The sequence below is a fragment of the Falco naumanni genome, chromosome 2 (assembly GCF_017639655.2).
Source record: "Falco naumanni isolate bFalNau1 chromosome 2, bFalNau1.pat, whole genome shotgun sequence".
NCBI classification, from domain to species: Eukaryota; Metazoa; Chordata; class Aves; order Falconiformes; family Falconidae; genus Falco; species Falco naumanni.
This window is the reverse complement of record NC_054055.1, coordinates 47,195,556-47,217,037: the sequence shown is the minus strand read 5'-3', so window position 1 is coordinate 47,217,037 and position 21,482 is coordinate 47,195,556. Positions and strand designations below refer to the sequence as shown.

The 21,482-nt window shown below is 36.3% G+C and overlaps 1 protein-coding gene across 1 annotated transcript in view; it reads right to left on the bottom strand.

Annotated features, from left to right (window-relative positions):
* The window catches only part of SCEL (sciellin), a 34,242-nt gene extending 16,649 nt beyond the window's left edge, over positions 1–17,593 (bottom strand). The window contains exons 1-6 of the mRNA XM_040583461.1: positions 17,478–17,593; positions 10,724–10,797; positions 7,119–7,236; positions 6,430–6,492; positions 6,057–6,128; positions 694–762 (exon numbers count right to left, since the gene is read on the bottom strand). Coding sequence (XP_040439395.1) covers positions 694–762; positions 6,057–6,128; positions 6,430–6,492; positions 7,119–7,236; positions 10,724–10,766 — 365 coding nt within the window. The 5' untranslated portion in view covers positions 10,767–10,797; positions 17,478–17,593. The remainder of the gene's footprint in view (positions 1–693; positions 763–6,056; positions 6,129–6,429; positions 6,493–7,118; positions 7,237–10,723; positions 10,798–17,477) is intronic.
* Positions 17,594–21,482: the final 3,889 nt, after the last annotated feature.

The window sequence follows — 21,482 nt, the reverse complement described above, 5'->3', positions numbered from 1 at the left end:
GACCTTCTGACAAAATAGAAGTTTTCCACTGGAAAAATCAGCCTGTCTATGAAAAAAAGTATTTTCTATCTTTTGGTACTCAGGTTTTCCATTGGCAATTTTCAGTGACATTTTCCACTGAAAACATTAATTAGAATATTTTCATGTAGTCTTTCCTCAGAAATACATATTGTATGTATGTAGAATTCATGCAGAGAAGTGTAGAGCTCTAGAACATATCCATACCGAACTGTTTTCAAAGCACTGTTTTTTGTATTTAAAATACTGTGTTTCTTAAATAATTGCTATGTTGAGTAAATATGAAATCTGAGTTGAAGAAATAGGCATTTTTAAGGAAGATTCCTCTTATTCTAAAAAAAATATCTGAGAGACATCAGATTAATTGTCTTCTGAAGGACCCTTTTTCTCCTCTCTGGCTATATCTCTGAAAGACCCTTTTTCTCCTCTCTGGCTATAAAAATAGCCTCTGAAAACCCACTTATAGATGTCTGCATTCCAGATGTCAGGTGGTGAAATGAAGCCTATTAGGCCATATGCAATACAAACAACTTCTCTATATATTCTAGTATGTGCATTTATTGAGAAGTTATGATAATATATAATGCTTAGAAGATAATGCCTGATAAGTTATACATGATACATGATAAATCCTAATACATAATGGTTAGATGATAAAGTTTCCAAAACTCATACCTGTTGCTTTGCTTATTATTCAGAGTTGGGGATGTATTTATTTTATCAATATCACTTCTGGCTGGAATTCTGTCAGAAACACAGAAAGTATTTACAATGCACACTCTAGATATTTAAAAAAAACCCAACAAACACTATCAATAAAGATGGAGTATCACTTTGCCCTGGGTACAGATTAAAAATTCCAAGTATCAAAATGGGTATGAACAGCAGCTGAATTAATATAAATTTAGTTCATTAATATCTGAAGAGTCAGAGTAGCTCACTGAAAAAACTGCTTTAAAACACTTATCAAATGCTAATTGATATACTGTATCAAGCATTATTGTTAACAGTTAATTTATAACAACACCTTTGAATTAGATCAAGATACTAGAAAGAAAGCAATGTTCAGGCAAGCAGTACATAAACTATACCATTTTCCTATCCCTCACCATCCTGTGGGAGATGCAACGGTCTTGTTTTCTTTACAGCTTTTAGAGATCAATGCGATTTGAAAATACTCTGGTGTAAAATCCCTGACAAAGCATGGTACTGACCTACAGGAATAACACGTATCAAAGATGTTACATTATTTGTGCTTGAATTTATTTTATTAAGCCATGAAATTTACACTAAGAAACAACAACATGATTTTTCAAGCCCTTTATGGATTCTGTACTTGTTACCTAAAAGCCTTCCAAATTTTCACAGAAAATACCATGTAGCTATCATAGCTGAAACAGCTTAAGTACTTACTGTATTCCAACTTTCTTCTCATGTATGGAATATCCTTTAATAAGAACAGGGGGACTCCAAAAAGCACAAATATAGTGATGTACATATCTTAAATATTTGGTTAAAAGAGCTGAAACATATTTTGAGCTACAACTCTTTTACATATATAAATTATTTAATTTTAGTTCCTTCTATAAATGGAAGCTATAGATACAAAATAATCAATCCTAGAACTATAATCTGATAACATGTACAAAACATTTTGTATCCTGCCTTCAGCCAAGTATCACAGAATACTGTTGTATTTAATAAAAAACTCTCAGGGTTGCTGTGGGACTCAGTCTGCACCAGCACATGCTCTGTGCTTTCTTCTGACCTTAAATTTACTTGTGCAAATGACTATGTCATGTGACAGGCAGCTTGTGACTGTGACCAGCAGTTACAGTTACTCAGAAGATCACTAGAGGTCTCGCTAAACTTGCTAGCATTACTGTGGATACACCAGCGTTTCTTTTAATTCACAGCTACCGAATGAACCAGTGTTTCTTTCGTGTTTCATTTCATATTTTCAAAATTTCAGCACAACACTTTAAGTAGTTCTTTATTTACCCTTTTTTAAAGACTTAAAGGGTCCATCTGGCATCCTATTACACTGCTCCCCAATGTAGCAGAAGCTTTGAAAAAGTGAAAGAAGAAAGCCAAGTATAATATTAACTTCTTGTACAACTTCTCAGCTTCTCATAAGCAGTGGTCAAAAAATATCCTCTGTGCGCACACGGAATGCTTTCTCCAACAGATGCCTTTGTATCAATGATCTGTTTACCCACCTAATGTTTTTCTGAACCAATTTAAACTTCTGGCTTGCACAATATCCTGTGGTGATGACTCTTACAATTAATATATGTGTTAAGGCAAAAAATAATTCTTTTTTTCTTCCTTTATATTTTCTTCTTTTTCCTCTCTCTCTCTCTTAAAAAAAAATAATCATTACCTAAACATTTTATAGGGTATCTCCCCATTCTTACAGTGCAACAAACAGAAAGCATTCCTTCCTTACTCACTTTCCCTATACCACAGTTTTTGAAGCTGGGGAATCTTTGCCTCTTCAGACATTCTGCATATGAAAGCTATTCCATCCCTGGGATCCTCCTTTCTCAACTTCTATATTTTTCTGGTTCTACTGTAGTTTCTTTACATACATGAAATTCTGCATGCAGTGTTCGAGATGTGCAAAACATGATCGTACCATGTTTTTGGTTTGGTCTCAGTTCCTTTTCTAATAATTTCTACCATTGTAAAGGATTTTTTAGATTATTAATAAAGCAAACAATGGAAGTGTCTTGTTTGCTTCAGTCCTATCTCTTCAGATCTAATTGCTACAAATGCAGTTAGGTTTTATTCTTGCTGGAAACTATTCTGGACTTAGTAGCATTTAGTACTTGGAAAAACAGAAAGGTAATTTTCATGGTCACTATTTGATTTTTAAGTTTTCTCCCATCTTTTGTCAAATATTTAGTTAGTTTTTAATACTAAGAGAGAGAAAAAAAAGGATAAATATTTTTTTCCTCCTATCCAGAAAGGCTGGTTGTGATTATCTGCACAGTGCAATTGTCTGAATTATGTAGATCTACATGCCAGTACAAGTATATGTGCATCTGCTGCCATCAAGCTATGGATTTATGTTAACAACATCTGGTGTTTTCTTGTGCTTGCAGCCAATGGTGCAATTGCCTGTAGTCGTCTGCAGCATCTCTCTCAGGTCTCCTATACTGAAACTCATGTTCAAATTTTGTAGATATGGGATTAGGCAGAATTCGTATCGACAATATCTTTTTTGACCATGGATATGTCAGTATCCAAGAAGCAAGAAGCTATACTTAATGTGGCTTTTAGATATGTCTTCACTGTCACATTCACATGTGCAATGAAGAACCCAAAATTACTCCTATACACCTCAAATATTTTATTTTGGATTTTTTTAAAATTAGAATTTCAGTGACTATTTTGACATTTTGAAAACAAGTTATTGAAGAGACATTCTTCCAGATAGATCCAAATTCTTTAAATTCTTGTCTTTTGGAATATTGCAGTTATGGCCAGGAGGAATGCAAAGCAGAATTGTCGAAAGATGTTCCAAAATCTAGCTTGAAAACAGGTAACTCCTAAAGACCTTTTGCAGGATAGAAAGCTACCATTTTACAGTGTCTTAGCTAGACAAAAATTCCTTTCCATATAGACAACATGACTTACAATAATTCTGTAAACAGCTCTGAGAGATTTCAAATACCAAGGTAATTCTTCTGAAGAACTGTCTACTAGAAGCAGTCCTTTAGACTGTATTCTGCTTTCCAGGAACATGCTCCATCTTCAACTCTACCTTTTAGTTTTGAACAGGAAAAAGGTTGAATGCTTTTTCACACAGATAACTAAACAATATAGCTGTTCTGCAGACTGATACGTTCTAAGCTTGGAGACTTCTGTATTATGGTTATGCTTGCCAGAAATAATTTATAAGAAAATAAGGGAATTGTACTGGGTGGAGAATATCCTTCACAGAGGATGCAGAATTACCAAATTTGACTGCAAGGAATAAAAAGGTGCTAAAAGAAAAGACATCACCACACCCTTTTATGCCTTAGGTTGCAAGTTGGAGGAGATGTAGAACACGTGGTCATCCCTTGCAGAAGTGCCTGCTGGCAATGGGTGTGGACAAATTAATCCTGGAATGGCTTTATTCCACAGTTTTGAGAAGACCAGTAAAGAGTGAGGAAAAATAAAGAACATGACTGCAGCTTCCTCATTGTGGTAATTTTAAGGTGGAATCATCATTATTCACTCCATTTATGGACATATTCCACATTATTTATCAGAACTATATAACCTTTTCTTTGTATTCTCTGTCATCTGCTGCATATTAAGAACCTTTTATGTTAGGTATTTGTGTATATGAAAACACAAAACAGTCAACTTGCAACCTAAAATAATTCAGACATCTTAGTATCTCAGCATAAAGCAAAACCATATAGAGTACAAAAGGACAATGCTGTTCAGGGATACTGTAGAAACTGGAATTGTCCTATGACTTCTAAATTAGTAACCAGGGCTTCTATGCACAAAAATCAAGCCTTAAAAATTGTTTTGAAGTCAGTGAGCCTGTGGACATGAGCGACATAGCTGATATATTCTACTTGAATTTCCAAAAAGCTTCATAGAAATTTGCTTTAAAGGTTCTTAAATAAACTGATCTCCCATGTAGTAACAGAGAAGGTCATTTCATGAATAAATAACTGCTTTAAAAGTAGGAAACAGGTTTGGAATAGATGACATTTTTTCAGAGTGTAAGGGGGGATCTGTACAAGACCTGTGTTTTTTTCATATATTTACAAATTCTCTGGAAAAGGAGAGTGAGAAGATGTTGCTAACATGGCAGTCAAATGCCAACTGGCAAGGCTTTCAGAAGTCATCTGCTAACATGTCAGATTTCTAAAATGGCAGATGACATTCAGTTTTCTTAGATGCAAAGTAATGCCTACCAAGAAAAATAATTGATCCCTGAACCAGCTATTATTGCTCAGGAAAGAGGTCTTGGAATTAAACAGATAATGTTATGAAAATGAAAGCTCTATTCTCAGCAGCACTCAAAAGAGCTAATTCAATGTTATGAAGTACAAGGGAAAGAATAGGAAATGAACCAGAAATCACTGTTATACTCCCCTATATATACAACGTCTGTACCCATCTTAAGTGCCTGCGTGGAGATTAGGACCCCAGATCAAAAAGACTAATACGGAAATAGAAAAGATACAAAGAAGAGAAACAGGTAAATTGAAGCTATAGAATGTCTTCCTCGTGACGAGTGAACAAATACGGCAGGATTCACTGGCCTGCAGAAGAACTGACAGAGGGGTGACATCACACAGCTCTGTAGTCTATTCTGTTCCGGACTTCTATGGAGAAGGTAAATTTTATGTAACAATTTATTGTTGTTTCTTACAGCAGAAGTAAAGATCATCAAACACAATAACAGTGCTAAGATCCAACCACACAGGTGCACTTCTCCCACAGTGTGCATTTAAATGCTAGTACTCATAGTCTCAGCGTATTGTAGATATCGGATATTAATTTTGAAGGTGCAACGCAGAAAGACTCTGTAAACACAAGCATGGTCATGTCTTAACTCACCAGAGGTCAAGACTGAAGAGGACTTTGAGATTAAGCACCTATATGATAAGCATACAATTCTGCTATTTGTAGTGATAATGGTATGAAGTGGTAGCAAGGATTTGCAAAGAACTAAGGGTTTAGCCATGTTGTGCTCAACCATTGGAGATAGGACTTTGATTTATAGTTCAAAAAGCAAGAAACTGGGGAGGAGTGGTTAACATCTGTGCAGAGATACTTGCATTTATGAGGACCAGAATACACAGAAATTGATACAGAATAAGAAGAGCAAGATGTCAAAAGAACTTTTTCTCAAATCACATTTCCATTTGTCTCATTGACAATTCATGCAAAAATCATTTGAAGTCTTCTACTTAGACACTTAATAAATACAAAATTTTAAAATCTCTTGATGTCATCCATTTTTAAGACCTCTCACGGGTATGAGAATCACAAAATGCAACATATACAGAAAAAAGCCCTACCTGTCCAAGGTAGTATCAGACCTGTATCGTCCAAGTACAGCTTTCTGATCTTCCTTTTCATTTGTGCTACTGCTATAAAAAAAAATTAGAAATGCCACTTTGGTCACTGTTTTTATTAAACAACTCATCACCAATAAAACAATATATAAGTCTCTAATTAAGGTATCATACAGGTTTCAGACAATCCGGGTGTCAGCAGATTAAACGCTACATCGATTGCAATGATCGACTTAAGAATTATTGACACCAGAGTCAGACTTACAGTAGAAACATGCGTAGAGTAGAATGGAACATAGCAAACTTTTGCTATAAACGGGTTATAGTACGTAGTTTTCTTTGGCAATACCATTAGAAAGGTGTTCAGATACTCTACCTGTGTAGGCTATCTTGGGACTTGTATTGATTAAGTACAGCCCTTCCATAGTTTTCATCAGCACTTCAAGCAAAAGAAAGACAGTAGTTATTTAAAATTTGAACATTAAAACCATAACATTATTTCTTTGCAAAAGATTCCTGTCCTTAATCAGATTGCACAGCTGTCCACTACCACCGTAACCACATCAGCTACAGATCTCTGCATTAAATGACTCCAGACGTTTTGCAGTAAGAATTAACTCTTCCTACGTGCTCTTCATGGACAAAATGATGAGGGTCTGATCTCCAGGTGGAGTTTCTCCTGTAACACAAATGCTAGTTTCCATTAGACTAGATTTCAACTGATTCTGACCTAAGCTCCTTAAAAGAATTTGCCAAGATTTATAATTTTCATGCTTGTAAAAAGAAAAATCAGATCATAGTCTTGCAACCTAAATAGATGAAATGTGGGATTTTTCTTGTAGAGCAGAAGCCTGACATCTCATTAAATGAAAAACATAGTGAAAGTCCAGCAAACTAATACTTCCAAAAGGCAATCAATACCTCATCAAGATAAACAAATAATAGCTATTTGATTAAATTAATGTAATTCTGGTTGATACCATTCATGAAAAAGCAGTCACTTCAAGAAATATACTTGGCATACTGAACTGAATACAGAAGAAATGTACTTCATATCTTTCTTACCTTTCCTCTTCAGGCCTCTTCTTTATCCAGCTGTTATCTTGCAAAAGGGTCCGTCGTTTGTTAATGTCATGAGTAGACTGTTGTCTGCTTTTAATTGCGACAGAAGGGCTCTTATTTTCTGCAAATGCAAGTATGTCTTGAAAATGAACATATGAGATAACTTTGGAAACTTAAGTACTATTAGGTTGAAATATGTAAAAGTTTAACACACATTGAATCTTCAGCTGACACTCCAGTGCAGACCACTTGCTTGCAAAGTCTGTGGCTTGATCCCTTTGACTTTGAAGGGACTGCACGAGCCTTGTTTACCAAACTAAATTCAGTTTCGTCTTTAACATGAAACAGCTTTGTATATTTTTAATGTAAACAAATATTACAGATCTGATAAAGGAATTCTGAAATATACAGACAACAGTAATGCCAGGAAAGTCAAACTAATGAATCCTGTTTCCTGGGGTGTTGTCTGTGGTTTTTGTGTTTGCAGATGTGCGACAGGATGCAAATTTCATGAGATGATCACATGGTCCTCCACCTACATCCAGCCAAACATGTGTGGAATTTCAGGTTTCTCAAAAGGGTTAGACTCCCTCTGAAGCTTTTTCCTCAGTGGCTGAATGAACAAAGTCTCTTTTCTAACCAGCTACCTAGTTTTATTGAACTTTCAATAAAGCAATACTTTTAAGATCTATGTCTTTACGTCAAATTTAACTAAAATTGGTGTATGGTTTCAAAGGTTATTAAGAGGGACAGACAGGCATGCACACTCACACAAGATATGAACATGGAAGCCTTATTTTCTTATGAAATCAACCTAAAATACCTTTGCCCAACAACACTGATATTTAGTATATTGAGGAACTAACAATACAATGTTGACTTGATTTGTGAGAATATATATTCCTCACTGTGTTAGAAGTCTGATGTTTATCCGCTTTGGTTTCCCTTTATGAGGGGTCTGGCCCAGAAGTAAGCAAAAAAATATCCATTGACTATTCTCCAGTACTCAGGTTTTTTTCTTCTCACCTACGTTTCATATCATCAGCCTGTTTGAGGTGAGGGGAATATTGTTGTATCATTTTAACATTCTCCTTTAAAATGGAAGACTGGAAGTTGAGCCTAAACAGAAACTTCAGTTGTGAAACTTGCCCCAGACTTTCCTAGACAAGAGAAGGTGTAAAGTTAAATATGCAAAACCTTTGTCAATACCAGCCAATTAATCAACACACTGACTGATGAAAAATATAGAGTTTCTCAGATTTTCCTTTAGAGACCTCAACGGTTTTCTCCATGAATTCCTCACTCTCTGAGCATTCACGCAAAAGGAGTTCGACACCACCAGATTTCAGGAGATATCACTATCTGATGTTCAGTAAGGACATTTGACCATAAAGATTGTGTATAGAAAGACCACCCACAGAAAATGCATGCAGTCAGTATTACGTTATTAGTTAGAGCTGTCTTTTGGCATTCTGCTGTGATTTATAAGAAAATCTGTGGCTCTGTGTTGGACTAGCTCTCTCCAAGACAGCTGCTAGAGAAGTGACAAACATTTAAGAAGCATGGCTGTACATTTGCTGTCTCTTGGCCTTAATGCCAAGGTTTGGCTTTCTTTTTCTAAGCAGCATAAACACAGCCCTTTGAGACCATTAAGAAATGAGCAGGCACATCAAAGATGAGATTTGTAAGAATGTGCTTTCAGTCATAGTAGATTAAGAACAAAAAGTCTATCCTCACTTCATGATTTCTGCATCAGCCTGTTCAGTGCCAATTGAGCTATTTTTTATTTTAAAAATATTTATTAAAACCTGGCTCTAAAGACTCCAAAAAATGAAGGTATCCTAACCTCATCTACATAGCTCCAGTCGTTCATAAAAATATATATTAAAATAAACATTTCTTGCAAACCAAAAAGAGATAGGACCTCCATCAGTTTAAATAATAGTATTGTTTTTTAGTCACTGTCAAGAATGGAGATAGTTGCAATTGGCGAACAAGACCACATTACGTGCATTTGCTCTAAGTATTTACTGTTTTGAATGTACTGATACTATGAGTAATGACTGGGATATAATAGGAACTCGGATAAACATACATAGATAGAAAAAAACTTTGCAACATTCAATAATCAAGGATTTGAATGAAGATCCAGTAGCAAAAACTGTTCCTTCCCATTCTGATAAATATTTAGATATTTTTAATTTTGTGCAATCATTTGCATTGGGGAAAAATAAGTTAATTTTCAAAAATAGGAAAAAGGTAAGTTCAAGTATATACATTCCAGAGATAATACCTTTACAGCAAGGATAGCTGATGGCAGCTCATGGGGTGGAAATTATTCCAGCCTTCCTTTCATACTAACAGTTTTAGCCAAAGATGCTTTCAACTGTCCGCAGTATGTTTTAATCTGTGCTCTAGTGTCAGCCATAAACTGAATCTTGAAGAAAAAATCTTCAATGATGCGAACATAACATAAATAGTTCTGTATATTCAAGAAGTACTCAGTATATATCCAACTATTAAAATTAATCCCGCAGGTGCAATACTGGCTTTTTTCCACGAGCATTTTAGGAAAACTGTTACTACCTATGCAAAACTCTCTTGGATTTCACAGAAATCATGCTTTGCGCAAGCAAGGTTTTGGCAAATCTTCAAGGGCAGTAGCCAAGGAATACATATTTTGTTTTCTTTTCAAGAAACATCACAATTAATTTGCTAATGCATGAGGCCTTGGGTTTGCTGAAGAGTACTCATTTCTAGTCTAATTAATTGTCTACCAAGTTTTGGTTAAAAAATTCAATATAGAACTGATACAACAGTTCAGGTCACATGATCACAGTCAGATGGAGCTTATCCCTTTCTTATTTTGGCAATAAACAGTTTATGCCCTTAACATGGTAGAGCCAAGCAGCTCCATGCTGTGGCTGCAGCCATTTTGGTGTACTTAAACCTGGCACATCCCACCCAAACCATGTCCTCATGTGCCTCAAAACCTTTCAGTCTTTAGAAGTATTTTGTAGGTTACGGGCAAATGGAAAATTTCATCATGTTTCCAGTTTCCCTCTGGTCACTTGTCTGCATACAAACCACACTCCAGCACTCCTCAAGTTTCATCCCTCCAGTGGAACAAACGAACACATCTGACAGTGGTTAGCTTTCCCCCACCCTCCCCTCATTCTGATTTTCCTTAATTTCTCCTCATTTCCCTGAGTGAGTCAAAGATATGGTGCTGAGATCAATGGATGCCCTGTCTGCCCACTGCGCTGCCAGCCACCGTGCTCCTGTCAGGTTTCTACAGCAGCTATGGGCCTCAGCAGTGTGAGCCACCATCTTGCACCACAGTGCCTGGTTCTCCAGCTCCACCACACTACGCTGCCCAGCATGGTGTTTTGGCCTGAGTCCCTGCCAGTAAAAGTTTATGCTCAACACTGCTAGCTTTGTGTCTGAAGCAGGTCCTACTGTGGATCTAATAACCTGCCTGTCACTGCCAAAGAGTGGCAGCAGGCCCTGAGAGGGAGCTGTGCAATGGGCATGGCAATTCTTAGAAAGCAGAGAGGCCGTGCCTCAACATCTGAGTGCCCTGAGAGCAGAAAATGAAGGAGTATTACCGCTTTGATTAGGAGACTGTTTTCGTATGCTGAAAGCTGACATCTTGTTCAGCGGGTTGTCCTTCTGTAGGAATCTAAAAGAAAATGAAAAAAAAAAAAAAAAAGGAGAGTTGGCGGTGAGATTAAGAATCAGCCCCAAAGCCAGTTTAAGTTTGGTTGCCACTTTGATCACCTCTTCACACAAGTTTAGTCCGATAGGGTGGAATGACCTCATGCTAGCTGCAGCCCTCTTAGAAGTGAAGCTCAGGCATGGCAGTGGCTTTTCCCCTCCCTGGTGATGACTACGTGTACACCTACCCTGCACCTCTGCCTGCCACTGCCTCCCCTCCTGTTCCTTGTCAGGACCTCCTTCCCTGAGAACACGAGGGGTGGTGAGAGCCTTTGGAGGGCAAGACAGAGATTATAATAAAGAATGGGGTGAGGTGTTTAGCTTAATGGCAAGATGTTATCAGCCCGTGGCTCAGAGCTGTGCCTTGAGCACATGCGGGTTCACCCAGCCCCACCGACTGATCTCACAGCTCGGTGGCCTGCAGCTGAACAGGGGTCCTGAGTAGATGCGGTCCTTCTGCCCTGCAGCAGGTTTCCAGTCACTGTCTTCTTCCCTTATCTGAAGCCAGGTTAAAAAATGAGCCCCCAAGACTGCTGATTTAGAAAAAATAATATTTATTATCTGGGAGGTGAGCCAGTCAAAAGATTTCACGTCAGGCTTGGAAACTGCATTTTGAATATTGGCTTTCCCAGAGAAAAACATCAGGCAGAACATAACGACATTTCAATGACAAGAAATTCCCCTTTAAGTAAAAAAAAAAAGCAATCCTAATATTGATTTAGTAGTGGGAACAAAACTGACACTCCTTAGCAAATGGATTCCTTTTTGAAAAGCAGCATTTTCCAAGAGAAAAAAAAAGTTAAGCTGGAAAGCTCCCATTCAGCTCCACTGGTCAGGCTGCTAAAATTTACTAAAACACCAGAAAACAGTTTTTGTGACAGAAGCAGTCACTAAAAATCAAACATTCCTGGTTCTCTGGGTAACACAGTTGTCCTGGCTTTTTTGCAGATGTAGGGTGCATTGGCCACTCAGGTAGGGTAGAGTGGATTGAGAGACTGGAGCCTGTGGCTGTTTCTTTACCAGTGGAAGGTGAAGATGTTGAATTTTGACAAAAGCTTAGCAAAAATACTAAAAGTAATACTGATAATAAACCATATAAAACTAGTGGATGCCACAATGAATTGCACTTAGAGCTGGACAATTGCTAAAAAAGTTGATGATTACCAAGAAAAGAAAGCAAGAAACCAAAACCTGGATGTAAACAAATACAGATCTTTCTAAAAAGTAAAGGTACAAACACAAAACTGATATTTGAGTCCAAAAGTCCATATGTATCTTACCCAGCTGTGGAATTACAGATGTTTATAAGAGTTTAATATTCTGGCATGTAGATTGGAAGGCTCTGACCCACACTCCTTTCTTTTAAACTTAGTTGTTGGTATCAAGCATGCATTGGCACAGTCTGTGTAGAAAACATGTGATAGCTGGATCTGGTTCCTACCCCAAAAAAAATATGCTCAGGGCTATGGTGAGCCTTATTTATTTTGCAATAGGTTATAAAATATCTTTTAAAATTACTGACAAAAGGTTTTAAGTAGATATGCACTGAATTTCCTGGACACTCTTCAGGAAGGTTATCAACCTCTCAGTTTAATCAGTCTTGCTGTAAATTTTCCTGAACTGTCATAACATGATAGATAGGACTCTGATTTATTTATGTTTTCAGCTTAGCAACAGCTGGACATTTGATACTGGTTTGTTGGGGTTTTTTGTTTGTTTTTTTTTATTTCAGTCAGTCCCAGGATAATAGCTTGACATTTCAGTATGTTTCACAAGCAACGAGTGCTGGCACTTCTTCATCTGGAGAAGAAGCAGTAGTTTGTAGGGAAGGAACTTCGATTTATTTTCTAACAGAGACTTTTAAAGCTATTTCCTAAGAGAAATGAATCATGAAACTTTGAAAACAAAACCTTCTTTTGCTGAAATTAAATGAAATGTGGTCATTCTAAGGCTTAGAATATCTTGTTAAAAATACACATTTTGCAATTTAAATATTTGTCATTAAAAATTACAGGAAACTCCTACGTAGACTTCATGTTACACTATAGCCTTCCTTTTTATAGATTCATGATGGAAACAGAAATTTCTCACAGAACTGGCAAGGTAGTATCATACACCTTTGTCAAAAATAAACAAGAAAGCCTCAGACTTTTGTTCTGAAATACAATTTTTCACCAATGTAAAAAAGCCATACATTTTGAGGCTTGTATTTAAAATCTACAGATTAACCACAGATTCATTAATGACACTAAGACCCTGAAAAGCAACTGGAAAGCAGGTTTGCAACAGCCGTTTCTATCCATGAATGACAGAAGAAAGTCCAGCAATTGTGTTTGCTTCATCCTCCATAATTTAATTAAAACTGTGTTCTGTCTCTTATCCTATATTCATTTTTAAATGTTTTTAGAGCAAAACAAGATTTCTGTTTCACATATGTACAGCATCCAGAATAAACTACTACCTAGTCTTGCAGTCTGCAAGTAGTATGCGTAAATGAATATAAAAAACAGGCACACTCCCTTTTACAGTCAGCACTGCAAATGTGCCAGGTATTCTGAAATTTTACACCCAGACATTTTAGTCCTACAGAATACTGTCATATTGTCCTCAAGGTTGACTTTTTGCTTCCAGACTTTCAAGTTATATATCAAAGATTAATCCATTAAAATTTAAATGACACATTAAAAAATATCCTACTTTAATGTCTAGCACAGACAATCAAGAATCGTCAGGGTAAGATTTAAATTTTCAGATATTAGAAACAAAAAGACTCTTTTGTAGAGGCAGATACAACTCATACAAGCACTCTTTTTTTGGGCTTCACTATTGTGACTTGTGTGTGTGTCTGTGTACATGGAAAGGGAAATGGACAGAAGATTGTGAGAACCACATTAGTTTAAAAACTTCAGCTCATAAAAAACTGGAACCATCACATTATTCACACAGGTCAGTGAACTGCTTATCTTTAGCCGATAGTTCAAGGGAGATTAAAAAAATATGTTTTAACTTTGTAAATGAAAATGTGAGAAAGGAGTTATAAGCTTCTATAGTATACTATAGTAGTAAATTATGTTCTGGCATTCTTAATAAGAACTCAGCCACTGAAGCAAAACAACTCAGCTGGAATGCAAAACAAAAACAAACAGGAATGTAGCTCCAGTGTAATTTGAATTTAAAAACAGCGTCAGGAAACTTTAAAAGAAAATTAAAACTGCCCCAGCCAGTCCGATGAGCAGTTCCCAAAAAGTTTTAAGACATGTAATCCTGGATTCAGACCCTCCCCCATTTTTTATGAAATCCAAATACAATCCCAAAGAAATCCAGAAAAAAATTCAGACATGACTTCAGGGAAAGCGAAATGCCCCTCCAAACTGGTAGCAAGTTATTTAGAAAGCAGCACAGGCCTCCAATTCTATTTTTATCACAAATATCCAGATTCACACTTCTACATCTCCTTTCCACATCCTGTAGTGACCAATCAGCAGAAGACCTTACACCTGCCTTAAATTCTCAAAGCTAGACCTTCTAGTTTTCAGCTGGTCTGAACACACCCATTCTTCCAACAGAGTCCTCTTGCCTTCCTTCTTCTGTTCTTGGCTGTAGCTTTCCATGTTACTAAGTTTCACATATATACATTGCTGTATTAAAAAAAAATCTGTAAGAATGATACAAATATTTCCTGTAAGAATCATGTTTTCCACATCACGTTGAACTAGTTAACAACCAAGTCTTTGTTCTTTGGCTTCTAGCTACAACAGTGATTAAGATCTTATTTATAAATATTCAGTTTATATATATTTTGCTTTTAATAAACAATATTTCTTTCCACAGCTTAGAGGTACCGCATATCACCACACTGTATAATAGGTAATCCAACACAGTAGATGTTGAGGGAGTGTCAAGGAAGGTAGACCTTCTCTTAAAAGTCAAAACATTTGTTTTTATAGGGGAGTTTTTCATATAAAGCATTGCCAAACATCTAACATATCAACATTCCTACTATTATTAATGAACTGGATGATACAAAACGTTGTAGATGAACAAATAGTTTAAAACAAAAAAGTTCCAGAATTTTCCTGTCTTCCAGATTCTCATACTGCATTGCTAAAGCAGCCTGGGGGGTATAGAAACCACAGAGTTTGGCATGTCCACATAAAATGCCAGCTGGAACAAACAGGTTTCTTATACTTGGTTCTGCATAGCCACAGCTTGCTCACTACTGTTTGCGCCTCATCCTTACAGTTCCAGCTTTTCAGAAACATCTAATATCTACCATATGAAAAAGAAAATAAACATACTTCGTTCTTTCCTTATCCCAAATATGAAACTTTCCACCAAAATTTCATCTTTTAGAAGGATTATTCTGCTCTAAATTAAGCTGAACATCATTATCTTGTGACTAACCAGAGCTCAATATTTTAGAATTTTTCCATTACAAAGCTAATAAAAGGTTAGGAAATAATTTTCCACATCCTTTGTGTTTTGACCCATTTGCTTGCTTTCACTGCAGTCTAGGAGGAATTTTGAATAGAATAACTATTAGTGAGAGAATAAAATGAAAGCTTACTTCAGCTTTACTTTTTGGATTTGGTCTTGGGGGTTTTTTCCATTTTAACTGTTAATGTCAATTCTATACTACATGGCTTATCTTTCATTTTTATGAGATGAATGTGGACATTATGACATTTTAAACAAAAACACATTTGATCCTACTTAATCACAATTATGAAGCACACTACAGTATTTCCTTGTCTTCAGTTAACAACTTTCATGTCAGGTCAGCAATCTTTGTTATTTTCTCCATCATTTCTCTTGAATATAGTAAGACCTAGATGTGTGAGCAAGCAACTGATTAAAGTAATTCTGAATTGGTACAGGATGAAGATCTCCAAGCCTTAGAAATAAGGCACTGGGAAGATACATCATTACAGTTATTCTAGATAGACTTCCATAAGTATGTGAGGTGAAATTTTTCTTGTTTGGAAGTCAATACCAATTTTGCTGTTCTCTACATCCATCTTTTCTTCCCTCAAATATCAGAAGTGCTGTGACTGGGCCGTCAGGTCTGTCCACCTATACTTCAACTGAAATAATAATTTGTATTTCTAAGCATTGCTTTACTTCTTGATTGCAGATAAAGGCTGGTTTTCAAATCAACAGCCCAGGCCATACCATCCTTCACACTTCCAACCTTGCTATTTCAGTCAAGCATATGATCTCCACAATAGCCCTAAAGGCTCACTCTGTCAGGTGCGGATCTGTATGTATAACTGGTGCTGTACTTTATTCCCTAAAAAATGGTCAACAGTATCCACTGCCATCACTCAAGACTTTAGGTCAGGACACGAAATAGAAAGAACAGTGGTGTTGCTAACTCAGCACATTACCAAGTGTGTATTCAGAACTTAATGAATAAACACTTGAGTTAAACAGAATTAAAAGTAACACAATTCTCTTTATTTGGCAATTAGTTAGGCTTTTATCCTTTTGCTGAGGACTACATATAAAATTATCTACATTTATTTTACAGACATCAAAGAACAACAAAAACATGTTCCTAGAATGAAATTTTTTTCAAGAGTTATGTATCAGAGCAATAACTACATAATACATTTGTAAATGTCTGTAAAGAATACATTGTGTTTAAATAAGTATTCCACTCTAAAATTTAGGCCACAGAATTAATAACAACTCTCACAGAGAGTAGGAATAATGTGTATGTTTGTAAAAGAGAAAACAGGCAAGGTTAGAAAAGGCAAGGTAGAACTAGAGAACACATGAACGTACAACAGAAATCATTCATCTATTTGTAGCTGAAAGAGCTCTCAAAACTGGTTTTTCAAGACGTGGGTGGAGGAGATTCTGTTTTGAACGAAATTAAGCTTTGGAACTGTCACTAATGTAAAATCAGCTGCTAGGAACCAAAATTTGTAGTGTTTTCAAATTAGAAACATATGAGGTTTAAAAGACTTCTTTTTTTAACTGACTGTAGAAGGGGGTAATAATTTAATTATTTTTTTTTTATTCAACTCTTTCCTTTCACTTTGCTAGATTTTTAATGAAGAATTTTTCCTGTTTATACATGGTTTAAATTCATGGTATAGATAAGTCTTTGTATCAAACCAGGATGGGTATTTTTGCTACACCTTTTGCAAAGGTGAAAATGAAAGCAAAGTATTGCTTTTTTTTTTTTTTTCCAAAATAATATACTTGAAGAAAATTCAAGTAAATGAGATTTTAGTACTCTTTATTTTCAGATAAAAATCCAAAGAAAGAATAAAAAAACAATAAAACCAACCAAAGAGCAGAAATTATATTAAAACAGCCATTCATGAAGAGGGGTCTGAACAGTGAGTTTATCATCAGAAAAACAGCACTAGAATAAAGTAGGATTAGCAATATATTGTCAATAGTGAAGTAATTAAGATAGTAAGGACAAGAGATTTCAGAGAGGTCCAGGGAATCTGAACACCTAAACTAAAACATTTTAAGAGCTGGATTTTCATAGTCAAGTTCTCCACACTTCTTGAAAATCAGATCCTTTGGAGCGGGATCCTAAATTGAACACGAAGAAATCACAAAACATCTGAAGATATAGGACTCTCCATACATGGTATAAAACCCCAGGAAAGTAAATGTCCTTACCTGGGTATGGTAGAAGTTAGTGTCCTAGTGTGGCTCAGTGTGATAAGTCAACCTGGGGACACCTGGAAGTGAGGTACAGCCAAAGCAGTCAGAGAGCTGAACTGTTTTTCCCCATACAGCTGTCTGAAAAGTCAAGAGATTTCTCCTTTAGAGGCTGAGTCACTTAAGGAGGAGGTAGGAGGTGTGGAAAAGGGTGGCACCTTGTAGAAATACCAGATCAATTAAAAGTACCAGTGACCTGTTACACTCCTGTGCTTGGTTTACTTTTCAAGTGCAGCAGGGCTGGGTTTCATGGAATGAAATGCTTTTGCAGACCTTGAAACAGAAACCCAAGCAATTCCTATTTGAAAAAATATACTACACTCATTTGGATTTTTCACAGAAATATACATTGCAGAGCTATAGGGTTGCCTCTCAGCTTCAGGGTTTCAGGTATTTATACAGGTGAACATGAAGAAACACTGTATTTCATCAGAGGAAAATTCTGCAGAAATGTTACACGGGGAACACACATCAGAATCTGATACACATTAAGTGTTTGCGCTGCTTGAGTATGTGGGCAGAGACAAAAATCTGGAGGGGAAAGCCCTCCCACATGAGATCTTGTTACAAGTCTCTCTTATCTGTGCACATTTGCGTTCTCCTTCAGTACAGCGAGTAATAAACAGCAAGGAAAGAAGAGACTGCCTTCACTTTTTTCCCTTTAAAATGTCTGCAATATGTTTCTGTGTAGGCTAAGAACTGTTTTACTGTTAATAAATAAAGTAGCATGGAATCAATAACTTGCTTATAGGAATGCTGTATACAACCCTATGGTTCTGTTTAAGATACAGAGTCTGTTTCTAATGTATCTTATACAAGCCAACATTTATTTTATATTTGGGGAGCTTTGGTAATGAATTACATGAGACGCCGTTATGTGAGATGCCGGGTAACATTTAGCCCAGTTGTCTTTTGTGAAAGTTAAGAATTTCTTTCAACAACAAAAAAGAAAACTCTGACAGAAATTAACATGTCTCTTTAGCCATATTTCTAATTCTTATTTTTGCTGATGGCTACCTCTTCATAGGCTTGGTACTTAGTAGCATGAGGTTATTGTCTAAACATTGGTTATATCTGATGAATAACAGCTGATGAAGCAGAGCAGCAGACAAGAAAACACAAAGTATAAACTACTAACTACCAGCAGTCCTGGCATATTCAGGTAAACCGTATTATATGTTTATCTTTTTGTGACAAAGAAGAAAATTTTGTGAATGCATCCCTTTACAGACATATTGGGATTTTACAGTTTTAACACACATGCCGCCCAAATGAAACAGATGTCTTTCCTCATGAGAAATGCCCATGGGAATTAGCTTAAAAAAGATCTACATACACTTTGACTTGAAATGGACATATAGCTTTGATTTGTAATAAGAAAACCTGAGACTAAGAACACCTTTTTGTTTTTGAAGCATTTTTCTTTCACAATCCAGATGTTAGATGATATTAATTTGTTATCATTTTATATTCAACAAAAAAGAGTTCTGCTTGTAAGTCAGAGATAAGCTTAGCCTGTCTCACAATGCCGCCTTCTTCAGCTAAAATATTTGAGGAACAGAAATAGAGATGCAATCAATAGAGTTTGGACAAATTAAATTGATATTTTCCTGTACTTATAACCTTTGAACACAGAGAAGAAACTATGGGGCCCAGCAAGCAGGTTCTGCTACTCCAAGTAAGCCTGAGGCTTATTCCGTGACAGTCATGGCTAACTCTTTAGTGTCTGGCATGACAGAAGAGACCCTCTACAGGAAAATGCACATATAGAAGAAATTCTAACAATGGTACTTACTTAGCTTAAGAATAAAGCAGGCCAGCTATCTTTAATTGACTGATCTGCAACAACCGGTGTATTAAATGTATGGTGAATTTTTTGTTAGTTACGCTGATTACTTAATATTTCAAAGCTGGAAAAAATTTGTAAAACATTCCCCCCCCCCCCCCCCCCCCCCCCCCCCAGATTAAAGCAAATCTGACTTACTCCTAATCATTCTGTCTCATTTTCTGTATGGTAATCACATGCGAGTGTTGTTCCTGGTGAATAAAGAATACATGATGCAGTGCCATGTATCAGAAATAGAACATTTCAGCATAAGCATACAGTGAAAGTGAGCTGTAACTATTTTCCATGAAGAAACTTCTCATACTCTGAAGAAACTCAGCTTTCAGAAATTCAGGGGAACTCAAACTCTGCCTCTGGATCTAAGTATAACAGGTAAAATGTATCACAAATCCAGCCATCCCCATATTGTGTGAACTGTTCAGCAGTCACATTTAGAGAACAGTTTTATTTTCATTCTCTAGTTTAAAGTCCTTATTTAACTGAAGAAGGGACAGAAATATGGAAACAGTGACATTTAATTGGTCATACTATATCAACATTTGAATGCTGTCTCCCTTATTTCCTTTCTCACTCTCAAGAAAATTCCCCAGTTGAAGCACAGACAGATAGTATTCTGGACATATTTTTCAGCAGTGTCAAAAAAAGAGCAAAGCAAAAAATACAAGCAAGTATATGCCTCTGCATTGACAACCAATGACTTTTAATCAAAGAATGTAATTTACCTAATCACTGCATTGGGCCATGCTTTACTATTATTATCAGAGTTGAAGGAATACTTATTTTTAGTTCAACCATAAAGGTGCTTTGGTGATGACAGTAACTCATTTCATATTTACCTATCACCAAATGCCCATGTAATCTCCTTCTTGGGAGTTAGTTAAATACTGTGCTTTTGCTTGCCATTCTCTCAAGAAAATAAAGGAACTTCTCTGAAAAATAGATACAAACATAAATGGTCACATCCCTAGCTGATGTAATGGGATATAATGCCACCGAAATCATGCTGATAGCTTGATTTATATTGCAGAGTGCATGGCCTGACATGATTTATGAGAGAAAACAATATCTTAGAATTCGTCCCTACATTAACTCCTCTTTTTAGTTTAATAACAAGCAATAGGGACACATTACTGATTAGTAATCAGAGGTCACTGTCTCTTGCTGCTTAGACTTGCAGCATATTTCAGGAGCCATTTCTATCCATCTCAATTTAAATAACCCCACGAGCAATGGAGGCTTATGCTTGTTTGTCATCCAAAGAATTCTTAAAATGCCTCCTAAGAAACTGCCGGTATGGGATGTTGACATCTAAAATACAATAGCAGTGGTAGAAAAGTGAACATAACGAGTTCATAAATGCCATCACTTAGATTTGACTGGCTTATTCAGTGTTGCTAAAGTCAAACACATGTAGCACCTTACATTGGCCATACATTATCATACTTCCCAGTTCCTGCTGTGCTCTGAACAACATGGTTGTGTTCTGTGTACTTAGCTTTAGTTTATAATTTTCTGCAAAGTTTATGTCCCTTGATAGCTAGTAAGGTGCATTTTCTCTGCATGATTTTCTCCTCAGTTTTTGTTGAGTTTCCATTTTTATGTGCATAACATATTGCAAAATATTGTGCTACCTCCACATCCTTTTTAAGGTTTATAAAGATGGCAATCATGAAAATAGCATAATGTAACCTAGCCCTGTTGAGTTTTTGTGTAGATTCACAAGGGAGAGATGGGAATGAACAATGACTCATCAGGCCACTTTTTGGACAAATACCATTCTGTGACTCCTCCCAAAAAGGGATTAATACTACTGAATGCATTTTTTCCATACACTCAGTCCCCCTAATGAAAAATCCTTTAATACTTCAGACTTTCCGAGTAAGATTGGTAAACTATTGTATTCTGGGTTAGAAGATGCTATTATTATAACTGTTGTGCCCAAAAGATTTAAAGACATTCTAGCAAATGCTGTGCAAAGTTTTTAGTTTCAAGATATAGATAAAAAAGCTACGTTTATCCTATTAAGTTAAACATACCAAAGCTGAGCCTCTGGCCTGAGGACAGCATGGTTTTTATCTGTATCACTAAACTCACTTTCCAAAAAGAACTATGTGGCC